The 13,441-nt window shown below is 42.2% G+C and overlaps 1 protein-coding gene across 8 annotated transcripts in view; it reads left to right on the top strand.

Annotated features, from left to right (window-relative positions):
• The first annotated feature begins 293 nt into the window (after nt 1-293).
• Nucleotides 294-13,441, top strand: part of HSF2BP (heat shock transcription factor 2 binding protein) — an 85,243-nt gene continuing 72,095 nt past the window's right edge. For all 8 annotated transcript variants that reach the window (XR_008820032.1, XR_008820029.1, XR_008820028.1 and 5 more), the window contains exons 1-4: nt 294-384; nt 2,717-2,867; nt 7,609-7,712; nt 12,004-12,153. Coding sequence is in view for 2 of the 8 variants with exons in the window: in XM_056327450.1 (XP_056183425.1) it covers nt 349-384; nt 2,717-2,867; nt 7,609-7,712; nt 12,004-12,153 (441 nt within the window). In the remaining 6 variants the exon portion in view is untranslated. The remainder of the gene's footprint in view (nt 385-2,716; nt 2,868-7,608; nt 7,713-12,003; nt 12,154-13,441) is intronic.

The following is a 13,441-nucleotide window of genomic DNA, read 5'->3' as shown; positions in this document are numbered from 1 at the left end:
CGGGGCCCCGCGGCCCCCTCACCTGCCTACGGCCCCGCACCACCCACCGGCGCCGTTAGCCCCTGCCCCAGCGGCGCCACAGCCGGGCCGGTCTCCAGCTCCCGCAGCCCTGCCTTGCCCGGCCGTGGGCGCTGCCGAGCCGGGCTCATGTCTCGGCCCGTCCCCAGGGAGCCCGCGGCCAGGGCCGCCCTGGTGCTCCTGGCTGCTCCGGGCCCCCGGCCCCGCTCCGGCCCCGGCCCCCCGCCCGCGGGGAGGGTGTGGCTGCCGTGAGGGACGGGGTCAGTGACGCCAGGGGCGGGCCCTTCCCGCCCGCGCTCCCTCTCGAGGCTGGCGGGGGCTGGGGGCGCCATGAGGCGCCACGCCGGCCTCGCAGGCGACGCGCAGGTAGCGTGGGCGGCCCTGGCCGGCCGCGGGTCGGCGTGTGGGGACCCCGCCGCGGCGGGTCTGTCCCCGGCGGAGGAGAAGGAGGGCAAGCGGGGCCTGTGTGGTGGTCGGCGCTGGCCGCTGGGCCTCGTGGGGCCCTGAGGAGGCGCTGGCGGGGCCTGCGCAGTGGAGCTCCGCGGGGGATGGGGCGTGTCGGGCAGGGCTGGCGGTGGGGACGTGGCCGTGCGAGGGGCGCAGGAGCTCGGCCCCCGGGCCTCGTTGTCCGGGGCTGTGGTGACAGCTCCGGTCTGCTCCTGCCTGCAGTGTTGGCTCATAAGGCGCCTGCGGGCGAGGGTGAGGGACACTCACCCTTGTGAGCAGGGAGTGTGGTGGAACTGTGTAGAGGAGTGCAGGGGACACCGGGGGCTGGGAAGCGGAGGAAGGGCTGGTGGTGATTCTCTGCTGGGTGTTCTTCACCGGCTGGTGTCTGCCCTGTTCAGCCCCTGTCAGGCAGGGAATGGGGATTTGAATCGTGCAGGTTGTGAGGTAAGGTGCATAACCAAAGAACTTGACTGTGGTGCAAGAGGTCTGTGAGGACCAAAGTCACATTTCCTACATCCAGTCACTTGCAATTTCTGTAAGGGGCTGGACAGAAAGCTACTATTCACCGTTGTCTGTATTTGCTTTTAACATACTCTTGTAGTGGGCGGGAGGTGTTGAGTAGCTACTTCAGCTGAGAAAATAAAACTTGTCTGTTGGAGCTGCAGTATTCCAAAGATCTGTGTTCACAGTGGGAACTACAAATGAGAATTTTCTCCCCGTTGTGTACTTCATAGTTCAATCCCAGTACTACAGTACTGTATTTGAATTGAGCTTCTGCTACTGAATAGAGCTATTTTTATGCCTGTACCAAATTATGCTCCATGATTTTGAGCAGTACTGGGTTGTCTCTCGGTCCTTTCTGTTTGCTGACCTGCAGATGGTATTCTTCTAGAAGCCTTTTGCCTCGCCTTTATTCCATACTTCTTGAGACCTGAATGAATTGTATTTTTCTTGAATCATGTAATGTGGTGGTACTTGGCCATGCAAACTTTGTCATAAGTACTTCCTAAATGCAGCTTAGAGCATACAACTCAAGTTAAAAGCAAAATCTTTCTTCCATACCTTTATTGCAGCTCTGATGCCTCTGAACCAGGAAAGTTGGAATTGGCCTGTTCTGTCTCGTCCCTACAACTAGTGTGGGTTTGAATAAGATCTGGAAAAGAAACAGAGTAGGAAGCAAAACTGAGAGGAGATGTTTAACCTTGAGAAGTAGGGAAGCAGAAAGAGAGAATTGTTGAAAAGGATAGAAATGCCAGAATAGCATTGCCTGTACCAGCAGTAATGACTTCCATTTGTCTTGGGCAGCTGGATTTGACTTTGGGGTTAGCATGGTTTGTATTTTGAAGAGATAGGTACTGTGTAACACAAGAGACTTCTTCCATATGGAACAAGGTGTAATACATAAAGGATCTTATTTTTTTTCTGCACAATTTTCAATGCAGTGCAAAACAGTGCTGAGATATGTTATAATTCTGCTTTGTGAAAAGCATATTAGATGATTAATGTTTTAGGCGAAGGTTGTTAAACCTTTATGTCTGTGTGTATATGGTGACCTTTTTAAGGTACAGCAGTGTGCGCATGTACATACTTGAGAAATTGGAGTTAGGAGATTTTTGGCAAATTTCTCTATAATTTTAAAATTAATGTACATTCTCTTGGACTGTGGAATTAAAGTTATTTTATGCCAACAGCTTGGCAGAAGAGTCAACTAATGAACATTTTTTGTCTTAACTCAGGATTAAATTGCTTTTAAGTGGTATGGGGTTGCAAATAGTTGCAAATATTAATTCCTTTGAAAAAATAGTTTCATCTAAAAGAGCTGTTGTAGTTTAGTAAGGTGACTGAGGATGTTGCAAATACATGAGTTAATTAAAAACTGAGCTATTGTATCCTTTACAACAGTCTTGAAGCAGTAGCTTGGCATATACATAGCTGCTCGCATTTTAAAATGTGAATGTTAATTTTTACAACATTCTGAGATACATTGCACATATTTTCGGTGAAGAAACAGATGCAGAGAGGTAGTATGATCTGCTTTAGGCAAAAATTAGATTACAGTCAGAGTCTATCTTGGAGACTTCTGAGTTTAGTTACTACTGAATAGTTCTCTTTTAAAAAGGCCATGAATTTCTGAAATGATGTAATACAAAGGAATATTTTTGTCTGAGAGAAGAGATTCAAGCAGAAAAGCATTGTAAGGCTGTAACAGTGGCTTTGCTTGGTTGTTGGTTTGTTTGTTTTTTAATTTCAGAAGGCTGAGACCAAAGAGGAGTTTGTTAAAGTTAGAAGGAGGGATTTGGAAAGGCTGACAACTGAGGTTATGCAATTGCGGGATTTCTTACCGAAAATAGTAAATGAGGATATCCTGGGGACGTTCCAGAAACTGGAAGCTATTGAATCAAGTGAGTAGTACTTTATTACAAGCTCTTAAAGTTTCTGCCAACAACTGTAGAGTTTGTGGAGGTATTCCATATTAAAGTATGATGTCCAGTGACTGCTTCAGTAAATTAATGTGTTTGTAATGAGGAAAATTACAAACTGCCAAAGAAATAATCAGACATGTCAAATTAATCTTTAAAAATATTTTACTGTGGATAAAAATATATTTAGTTCAGGCAATAAGGGAAGCTGTATCAGGAAAAAAGTGATTCCTCTTTGAGAAAAGACAAAACCATTCTGTTTTTTCAAAATGTCACTTTAGATGTACAGCAAAAAAACATGGTGAATAGCTGTGGATAAAAAGTTAGATTTGAAAGAAGAGGTAATATCATTGTATTTAGCCTGTCTTGGTTTGTAGCTTGTATGCTTTTATTGCCATAAATATTTCAGAATAATAATAAAAAAAAGAGCTGAAGGCTCTCTGTTATAAAGGTCTTTTTACTGCTCTCCCCTGTTTTTCAGTCTTACGATTCTCCATGCCTTATTTTTACAACAACTGTACCACTCCCAACATGCCATTAGGACCAAATCTGAGTCAGCTCCATCCCTAGCCTGTAGCTTACATGCAGCACTACAATTAATCTGTTCTACTAGGAACTGGTTTCATCTGAAAAGACATGAGACAAGCACTGAGACAGATTCTAGAGTATCTCTTCTAGAATATCAAGTGATTAACTGCAAACTGATTTGCAACAGCTAGCTAAGAAAGGGTAAGAGCTTCAAGGTCTGTCTCCGATATTGGGGCAGAGCTTCCAGCTGCCTCAGTGAACCACTCTTTGGAAAGATGCCATCAAATCCTAACAGATGAGAAGACTGTACCACCACCTCTCCTGCTGCCAGGTGAGATGTCATCTCTGTACAAGAAGTCATTGACGTGGGATCTGGAAATGTTTTCTTTATGCTATTGCAAGGCATCAAGGACTGTTTCCAGTTGCATTAAGTGTTCAGGATCCTCAAGTAGTCAGATCCTTCTTTTGCCTGCTTTTGTCAGTGCTCAGCCTCAGGATTTCTCTCAATGATCCTTACTACGCTCCTTGTGCCAGACATCAAGAAGGTGCTGTCAGGGCCTTTCACCAGCAGGTTCATGGCATCAACATGGGGATTGTAAGACTTCCCTTCAAATGTTCTACTAGCTGGTCAGCATTCTCTGGGTCCTTTGGAGGGCTACCTGAAGCTGAGTCAGTCTTTGAACTCTCTTGAGTATATCCCTGCAGTGGAGATTTCTCTTGCAGTTAATGAGGTCATCTGAATATTTATTCAGGCTCCTGCCATTGTTTGCCCCAACACCACAGACAAATCAAGTGGTGATGTTTTGCTGCTCCCATCTGCTCCTACCTTTGCAGCATGCAATAAGGCAGACTGTGATGAGGCCTTGGAGCATACAGTTCACAAAAGGTTGGACATCACAGGGATGCAAGCAGACTTCAGTCTCAAAATGGTGAGCTCTCTGCTGCTGTTCATAAAATACAGTCTCTTAGTGTTGGCCTGTGAAACTTCGAGGAGTCCTGGCAGCTACTAGAGATGTTTTTTTGACATTGTTCTTACAGAAGCCTAATGAGCGATTTGTACATCTCTAGACATTGATCAGCTATTGCAGTTTCCTAAGTATTGTAAACATGAAGTGGTTAGCAGGTTCTCGTGCTCCTCAAGCAGTTCAGTTTACAGTCCAAGGCATTCAACAGCTCTGGCCCATTCAGTTGTGAGACTGATGGAGTCTCAAATAACTTTGAGAATTGTGTGTTTCACTTGGTTATCCTATTGATGTAGATATGTATTTGCTGTGGGGGCATCCCATCTGAGCTAGCAATGCAGCCAACACCTACATTTTGGGCTGGTGCCAGGGTCTTCACTAAGGCGTTTGCCAGGGTAATTGTTCATTTCAAAAAGAATGGTCTCTTTTGTTCTTTCTGCCCTTCTTAGGAGGAGCATTTGACTCCAGGAATCGTAGAAAAATAGCTAAAACATTTTTTTTGTATTATTCTGTGTATGTTTGGTGGAACGCTGTCCACTGTTGAAATGTTAAGAATTGCATTTGACATTGATCTAGCATTTAGATCAGTAGAATTGGAATTCCAACACTTGTTGGCATTCATCGTAACTGTACTCAGTTCTCCACCTCCCAGAGTTTTGAGATGAGATCTCTGGTCCAGAAAATCTCCTGATGTGACCTGTAGCATTGATGAGAATGAGTCCACCTCACGCCTGAAACGTGGGCCTCCTTTTGTTGTGCCCAATGCCTTGTTCTGGTTTTGAGTCTGCTGTGTATCTCGGGAGCCAATGCCACTTCCCAGAGTGTTGTATCGCTGCAGTGGTAAAGTTAAGTATTTCTTATTTGTATAAGGATGCTATCTCATATTTTTTCGCTCATCCAAGTTGATAGTGAAAACTGCTTCTTCACTTGGAGGTAGACAATTTGAGCCTCAAGATTTTAGTGTCGAGAGCGAAGGAGCTTCTTACCAGGGGCTGGGACTTGAAGCCAGTGGGAGAACCTGTCAGACTTCCCTGTATGCTGCTCAGGACCACGGTGCGCAGCACTGAGCAGCACAGCTGTGGTCTTTGGTGTCAGCAAAACGTCTGCTGCTCATTCTGATGCTATGTGTCAAGAGGCTGTCAAATGTCAGAACTGGTGCATGCAACCTTGAACTCTCTTCAGAGCAAAGGCATGCACAGCTGGGAGAGGTGACTGTGGGTGCAAAAGGGGGAGTTTCCATGAATGAGGCACAGCCAGAAGTAGGTCTCTCTTCAGCAGCTTCCAGTACTACTTCCCACCCCCCAACCCCCCCAACATAAAACATTGTGACATTGTGATGCCCTAGAGGAGGTTGACACATCCTCCTTTTATCTGGAGGACTTAAAAAAAAATATTACAGGTTAACTGTGTTAACACTCAGTTAGTATTATTCCCCTTCTTCTGGCTCAGTTTTGGTTCCTGGACCTTTGAAGTCTGCCAGTGAAGGATGTTGTATCTCTGTGTGTCCACTGTATATGCTAATGTTGGATTCGGGGCGGATCCATCCTCTCAAAGGCTGGAAGGGATTCTTCTCATTCAGGACAGCTTGTTTCCTTGCAGTGAGAGAGATTTTCATTGTATGTACTTACCTGGCAAGGATAAGGAGGTTCTTGGTCTGCTGTTGATAAGCAAAGCATACACTACTCATGCTCAAGATGTTTTTCTGTTGAGTACTTAAGATCACAGACAGATAGTGGAAGGTGCATGGGACTGAAATTTCTTTACATGAGGGAAGGAAAGGAAGTTTCTTACCACTGATCAGAGTTATTCCTCAAAACCTCAATGAATCCATCTCTCTTCTTAATCCTTTTTCTTTGGATTGCAGGTTAAAAAGAACTGAATGCTTAGAGAGCATGCCCTGGCATGTACATGTCTCCTAGGAGTGCACCTTTGCCTTGTCGCCTTGGTTTCTGTTGAAAAGTCTTAGTGTTGATGGCTTAGAATCACACAAGGGCTAGGTGGAAATATGTTCCACCTCTTTAGACAAGCTGTTTGTGTTTGTGGCTAGATTATTTTTTTTTTTTAAATACCTGTTACTCAAAGCAATGTCTAGATATTTGATATTATAACATTTTGTCAATTAGGACAGAAACAGAAATAAATATCTTTCAAAATAACGTAGAATTACCAAATAAAATGCCAGAACTCAAGCTCTTTGGATAATAGGGGCTGGTTTTTTAAACTGTTATCTTTTTATCATTGAATTTTATATGCCTTTTGGTAAATACATTCAAAAATACTGACCACATGTAAGGGGAAGTATTTGAAGTCTGTTAAGCCACTGACTGTACTCTCATGATGAAGCGTATGGTGCTCAAAGTGGGGTGTAACTTGTTTTTTAAGCTAAGCAAAATTACAGTGGACGCTGTTTGGACATTACTGTTTGGAATTACTTAAATGTGTTTCTTTTTTTCAGTATAAATACCAAGCATCCAGAACCATAGTTTATAAAGTAAAATACAATACACAACAATTGTTAAAAATATCCTTCAAAGTCAATTTTTTTGAAACAGACATTATGGTAGTGAAATGTAATTCTTTTAGCTTGATTTCCACTTACTAAAATAAAGTGTCTAAATTGGGATATATTTCTCAAAACATCAGAGAGAATTTTTTAAAGGTAATTGTAAAATTTGCTTGTGGCTGACTGTTTAAATAGTTCATAATGTTTTACAATGCTTCATTAATTTAAAATGCTTGGAGTAGTTGCATTTCATTCTTGCTAATCATACAATTTGTACATTGTATATTGAAACACTCAGTCTTGACTGATCTTGGTGTTCTTTTTCTTAGATTTTTCACTATACTTACAGAATTTCAAACACACTACACATGAAAACCATCATGAAAACAAACAAAAAAAAGTAGAAAATTGAGTAAATTTATAAAAATTCCTGAGGGTCCAGAGCTTAGTTCCAGAATAGTATTATATCGGCACACAGTATTTAACAGCTAGATGTGATACTTTCTGTCTTTCCCTGTTACAAATCAGAAACATCATGTTCGTTTAGTTTTCTGTAGAACTGTAGAAATGCGGCAAATTGCGAGATACCAGTTTAGCCACGAGGAGGTGATCTAACACAAGCAAATAGTTAAAGCACCTCATTAAAGTTGCATGGTGGATTCTTTTTCCTTTAGTGCAAGCCCGTGGGTCGTAACTTACTACTTTGTTTACCTGATTTATCCTATCACAGCCATGGAGAAAAAGGAGGAGGAAATAGAGCAGCTGAAAATGGATTGTGAACACTTCAGAGCCCGTCTGGAAACAGCCCAGGCAGATTGCATGAGAGAGAAGGAGGTAGATTTGCTGTCAGAGTATTGGTGTATATATGTACTTGCGCTTTAAGAACAAAAGCAGTAATGATCAGTTTCTCATGTTCACATCACGAAATACATCCTCAGCCTGAGAAACAATCTGGGATTTCTATTCATACAGTCACATGGTGGGTAAATCACTTGCCTATAAGTTCATAACTGATGGGGTTTTGCCCTTGATATTTCTGGAGCAAAAGAGTCAATATTATGATTAAACAGAATATGATGCAGTACCAAGAAGTATTCAGTGTGTACAAACAGAGGTACCAAATGACAGTGGGTCTCCCACTTAGGTACATAACTCTTGCATAACTGTACAGATCTTTATTAACTTCCATACTGTATGAGGTGCAGTTGTATGGGGTTGCATTACGGGCTTCTTGGCAGGGTTGGTTTTAGCGTGTGTAAAGTTAAAAATGAACCATTAGCATTTTGTTTATATTAACATGTTCAAGTAAAACATTGGATGTTTGGGAAGATTGTGGTGTAACTGGCATCAGAAGTTCTCTGCAGAATCAGGTATTTTGAATTTAATGTAATTATAATGTATTTTCAAAGAGGACAATGGAAAATAATGTACAGAATGAAACTGATCTCTCTTTTGGCGTGCTCTAAGCTGTGTACCTTTGTTTAATTTTAATAGTCTTTCTCAGTGCACCTGTTGATTCAATTGCCATGTACAGCTGTGAGTCAAAGAACACTTACAGGGCTCCTTTTGCTCTGTCAATATTGTATTTAGTGATTATGAGAGGGGAGGTTCTTGACAATGAAGGAATAGCAAAGGCCATGACTTCTCAGACTGTGGGTCTTCTGTGAAGTTGTTGGGGTTCAAATAGGACCACACAGTCTAGCGCAGGGGTCCTCAAACTTTTTAAACAGGGGGCCGTCACGCGGATGCAGTGGCAGGCAGTCATCTGCAGCTGCTTGATTTCCCCCCCCAACCCCTGGCGGGGCGGGGGGGTTCTGTAAATACGGGGGGCTGGATTGAGGACCCTGGGGGGGCATATCCAGTCCACGGGCCGTAGTTTGAGGACCCCTGGTCTAGCAGCTTAATTTCTGAGAGGTGTGAGAATCGGTTGTGATTATTTGCTGCAAAAGTTCATTCCCTTGGAGCTGATCGCTGTCTTCAGTAGGCAGCAGAAGCTCACTTTGTTGGGGTTCTAGAGTTAGTATCTGCTGGCCTTGGGATTGCACAGAGAGATGAATCTACAGAAACTATTTCATTTATTAAAGGGAATAAATTAAGAGTTCAGACATGCAGTTTTAGGGCATATCTGCATGGACAAGTCATTCTGGAATGAAGTCTGGTATGAACATGAAGTGTGATGACATAGTTGTCTTCTGAATATTCCCTACTTCAAAATAAGTGTCTTCTGTGATACCTATTGCCAAACTGCAATAGCTATGTGGTTAGTTTCGCTGTGCACCCAGGCGTTTGGTTGTATAAGCATCTAGATAAAATCTCTGTAAGATTTAGTGTTGCTGCTTTAGATATTAATAAAGTGGGTCCCACCCTTTATTCTTGTTAATATTACAAAATAAATGGCAGGTGGTTTAGGTTTGTGATTTCTTTTGGGTGGAAGTTTTACTTAAAGCATGGATAGTTTACTAAAAGTAGTTATCTTGGTGTTCCTGATCAAAGGTGTTCTCTTTGTATCATTGCTGTTGTGCAGCGTACACTGGTTGTCTAAATGGCTTCTGTTATGCCACAAAGGTATATTTGTCTGAGTGGATTGTGCATATGTTTGTTGTGAAATTGTTTAGCTCTTCAGGGTAAAAGAAAATGGTGTACATACATATATGTGTAATTTTTGTTCCCGTTAATCACTCTGCATGGTGTTGTTCATTTGGTTACTATTCTGGTATGGGCAGCCTTGTGTATAGTTTCTGAATTATTTACTACATATTCATTTTCTGAAGGAAAAGGGAACGATTCACTGAAACAAACATAAAATAAATGCATTTTCTGGTTGAGCAGTGCCCTTTTCTTAGGGGATCACAAATCAACATGCGTTCCAACATTTCTGTGCAGTGCTGTATTACTGATTAGGGAATTGCTGTGCTTTCTGAACCTGAGCAAAACTTGAAGTGCACGTTATTCTTGGCTAATGTTGTCTTTGTCTTCTCATAGTTCTGTACTTAAGCACTGCTGTATTCTTGTGCCTTGACCCTTTCCTGAAGATGGTGGTGTTGCGTAGCACAGCGATTGCTTCATGATGTGAACTCTCAGGAGTGTTGCTTCCAGCTAGGTTATTTGCTTTTGAAGGCTCAGTTTATTTTCCTGGCTCTTGAATGTACTGTTTTGTTTTTCTTGCTTCGTACCTTTGTTCTGATGTTGCTTTTGATCTATTAAAAAATTCTGGCATTTCTTGTGCTGGCTTTGCATCCTTGTTGGGGGATCTAGCTTTGGTGTGACAGAGTTTTGTATCTTACTATGCAGTATTGGCATCAAAATGCAAAGAAAATGTCATAGGAAAATGTGTATTTTAATACAAGGACAGTGTGGTAAAGAAAGACAGGGACAATGTAGGGGTCAGACAGAAAGATGCCTGTGAACATTTTGTTGATGCACATGTTGGCAGAAAAGCTGATAGGTCTGGCAGTGAGCTATGTAAAAGAGAAAATTTGGCTAACTTGCTTAAAAATGATTGAAGTATTAAGAAATAAGAGACTTTTCTTGGGACTTCTATTCATAGGGAATCAGCAGCAAATGTCAGTCTTTTGTCTGTATTAAACTATGAGGTGAAAGACACTCCAGAGAGTAAATATGCACAGAAATCTGCTTGATAAATTTAATTTGAACTTTAAAAATTCTAGCCTGTGTGTTCCATTAGCAGCATGATAAAGCAATGCAAATCAGGCTGTCAGATGTGATCCAGGAGGCTAGGTAAGTAATTGATGACAGAGTACAAGCAGCTTTGTACTGGTTGATATCATGTTAACGTAAATTTTCAGATAAGTTTGTGTCTCTGTTCTTTCCAAACCCTCAACACAAACCATTGAGGTGAACCCCAAAAATGACAAGGTGTTTATTTAAAAATCTTGATGGCAATACATGATTGGAAGTTTTGTTCTGTTTACTTGCTTTTAGAATTGACATGGAAAAGATTCCTTCTCATTTCCACATACTTCATCCTCATAGCTAAGTACCCAGGGGAGGCTGGGCTGTGGAGGGCACTTTTAGTAGTGAATCTGAAACCCCCATGCCCACAAAAATGGGCAGAGTAAGATCCTTCTGTTCTTTTTACATTGTGATCTGTGATTCTCTCATGTTCTCTTTTAATACTTGAGTTAGCATAATTTTTCTTGACTGGCCTTTAGCTTTTCCTGCAGCACTGTCTAATTCCACCCCACTCAGAGTTAGCAGGGAGCCCCGACCCACGCGGAGAGACCACAGGCTGTGGTGTCTCTGCCTTGATCTCACTGTCTGCACTAGCTCTAAGCTGAGAAGTGCAGCAGCTTCGCTACCCCTGTGGCAATTGGTAGGAAGCCAGCGAGGCCTAGAATCATACCTAATCTCACGATAGTCTTCTGGCCAACTTCCCATGTGATTGGAAAAAAGTACGGGTGAATTGAAATAGTGTCCTGGTCATGATGGATTGCTCTGTTCTCTCATGCTTTGTGGCAAGGATCACTGAGCAGCTCACTCAAGTGATGGATACGTAATGGTGCCTGGGCTTTCTTGGTATGAAAGGCCCTCCAAACTTCAAACTTTAGCTGTGTTTTTCCAGGGACTCTGTTTTACTTTGCCACTGGTGATCAGGAATGTGCCAATAGAAAAAAGCTGAAAGAGACAATGGTATTTATCCTAGATATCCAGCAACTCTACCATGCTGGTGAAGGCAGAAGTCTGTCTGGAAAAACAGAATGACCCTTCCTTTCTGTAAGATGTTTCCAGTATCTTTTGTAAGGTGTCTGGAAAGGCTGACCTCTGATACTGAAATCCCTTGTCTCTCAAAGAGACACATAGCTGTTTGCTTAGGAGAAGTAGACTCCCCTATCAGACTTCTCTAGGTGCCATTCAGTCTCGGTGGCTCACGTGGTCTGACCTTGTGGACAGGCTTCTGGTTACTGTCAGCCTCCACAACATACCTTGTCTCCTGAGCTACATTTAAGTAGTATGTATCTGCAACTGCTCTGAGTTTGTGACCCCACCCCACCCCTTCCCTCCATTTTATACGTGGCTGTGATGTTGTTTCTTGTTCTGCCCCTTAGCCTAGAAACTTGCTTTGGCTAATTCAACGTGCAACCAACATTTCCTTATGCTATTTCAGGAGAAACTAGACCTCCGCCAGCAGCTGAATGAGGCCAAGCAACAGCTTCTGCAGCAAGCAGAGTATTGCACAGAAATGGGTGCAGCTGTGTGCACGTTGTTGTGGGGTGTATCTGGCAATGAGGAAGCTGTTAAAACCATTCTAGGAGGAGTAAGTATGGCAGGTGAATACTTCCTGGTGGTAATTCTGTTAGGCCTTTAAAATAAGGACCTTGCTCTGTAACACGCTTTAAGGATATATTTCAGAACTGACTGGACAGCAGAAATGTTTTCTGAATTGTGTATTCTTTGGGAACCATCCGTTCTCAGTTAAGAAGTGCTGGAACTATAAAGTGTTACAAAGAAGGTTGGGAATAAATGCAGTTAAGTAATTCTTATGTTACCAAACAAGGAATATCAGTTTTCCACCACACACAGTTGAACTGGAAGCAAGGCTACAGCTAGCACAATGTAAATGTCTTTAAAAGTCAACAGAAGAAGAAAATAATTCTTGGGCATGTGCACCAGTTCCCATGCCTGTAGAGAGCTTGGAGGAGCTATTTGTATGGAAGGAAGACAGATTCATCAATTCTCAACTTCTTTAAATCTCTGTGCTAGCATAATACTTGTATGACTCTTGGAAATTTAGACAGCCTAGCTGCTAGTGAATCTTATTAAATTTTCAGTGTTAAATGTGGACAGGTAGCTTATTTGAAACAAAACAACAACAGTTAACAGTAATACTACAACTAACACAGTTTCACTGCCAAGTGCAGCTGATGGAATTAGGAGGGAACAGAGGAACAGGCCTGATAAAAACAGGATTTTCAGTGTTGTCACAGCCAACATGAGAGGGAATTGTATTTAATCTGAGTGAACGATGCCATGGTTTCTTCTGTCTTGATTTTTCAGCAGCATGATGAACAGCTGAGTGAATAGGATTAGTTCATTACAGTAAGTGGTAAACTAGTGTGTGTGTAAGAGGTTTTCCAGTTTGGGTGCACCAAAATACAATTATAACTTTATATTGGAGATTAGAAAGCTTTACAGTGATGCCTTTTGCTGACAACTGATGATTCAAGATCCAAGCAGCAGCAGTTACTAAGGAAACAAAAACCTGTAAAAACACTGTATTAAGCAGTTAAAAAAAAGGGGGGGGGGGGGAGCAGGTGGGTACCACAAAGCTCCCACATATAGCAACAAAACCAGTATTAAATTCCATTCTGTATTTTCAGAACAGTTTATAACTGTAAGAGTCAACAATATTTAGTGACTAGCTGTTGTTTGACTTGTGAAACAGTATTGAAATGGTATGTTTCCCACAAACAAAACACTAGTAGTGATGAAAATGACTATGTTTCTACAAGATGAGGGTTAAATTAGCAGAAGCCTTGTTGAAAGCAGTCATAAGTATCAAAATTAAGTAGAATTAGGTAGAAACAAAAGTTACCTGATGATTT

This window comes from Falco biarmicus, chromosome 2, assembly GCF_023638135.1.
Source record: "Falco biarmicus isolate bFalBia1 chromosome 2, bFalBia1.pri, whole genome shotgun sequence".
Classification (NCBI taxonomy): domain Eukaryota; kingdom Metazoa; phylum Chordata; class Aves; order Falconiformes; family Falconidae; genus Falco; species Falco biarmicus.
The sequence above is the reverse complement of the archived record's forward strand: the minus strand, read 5'-3'. Positions and strand labels throughout refer to the sequence as shown.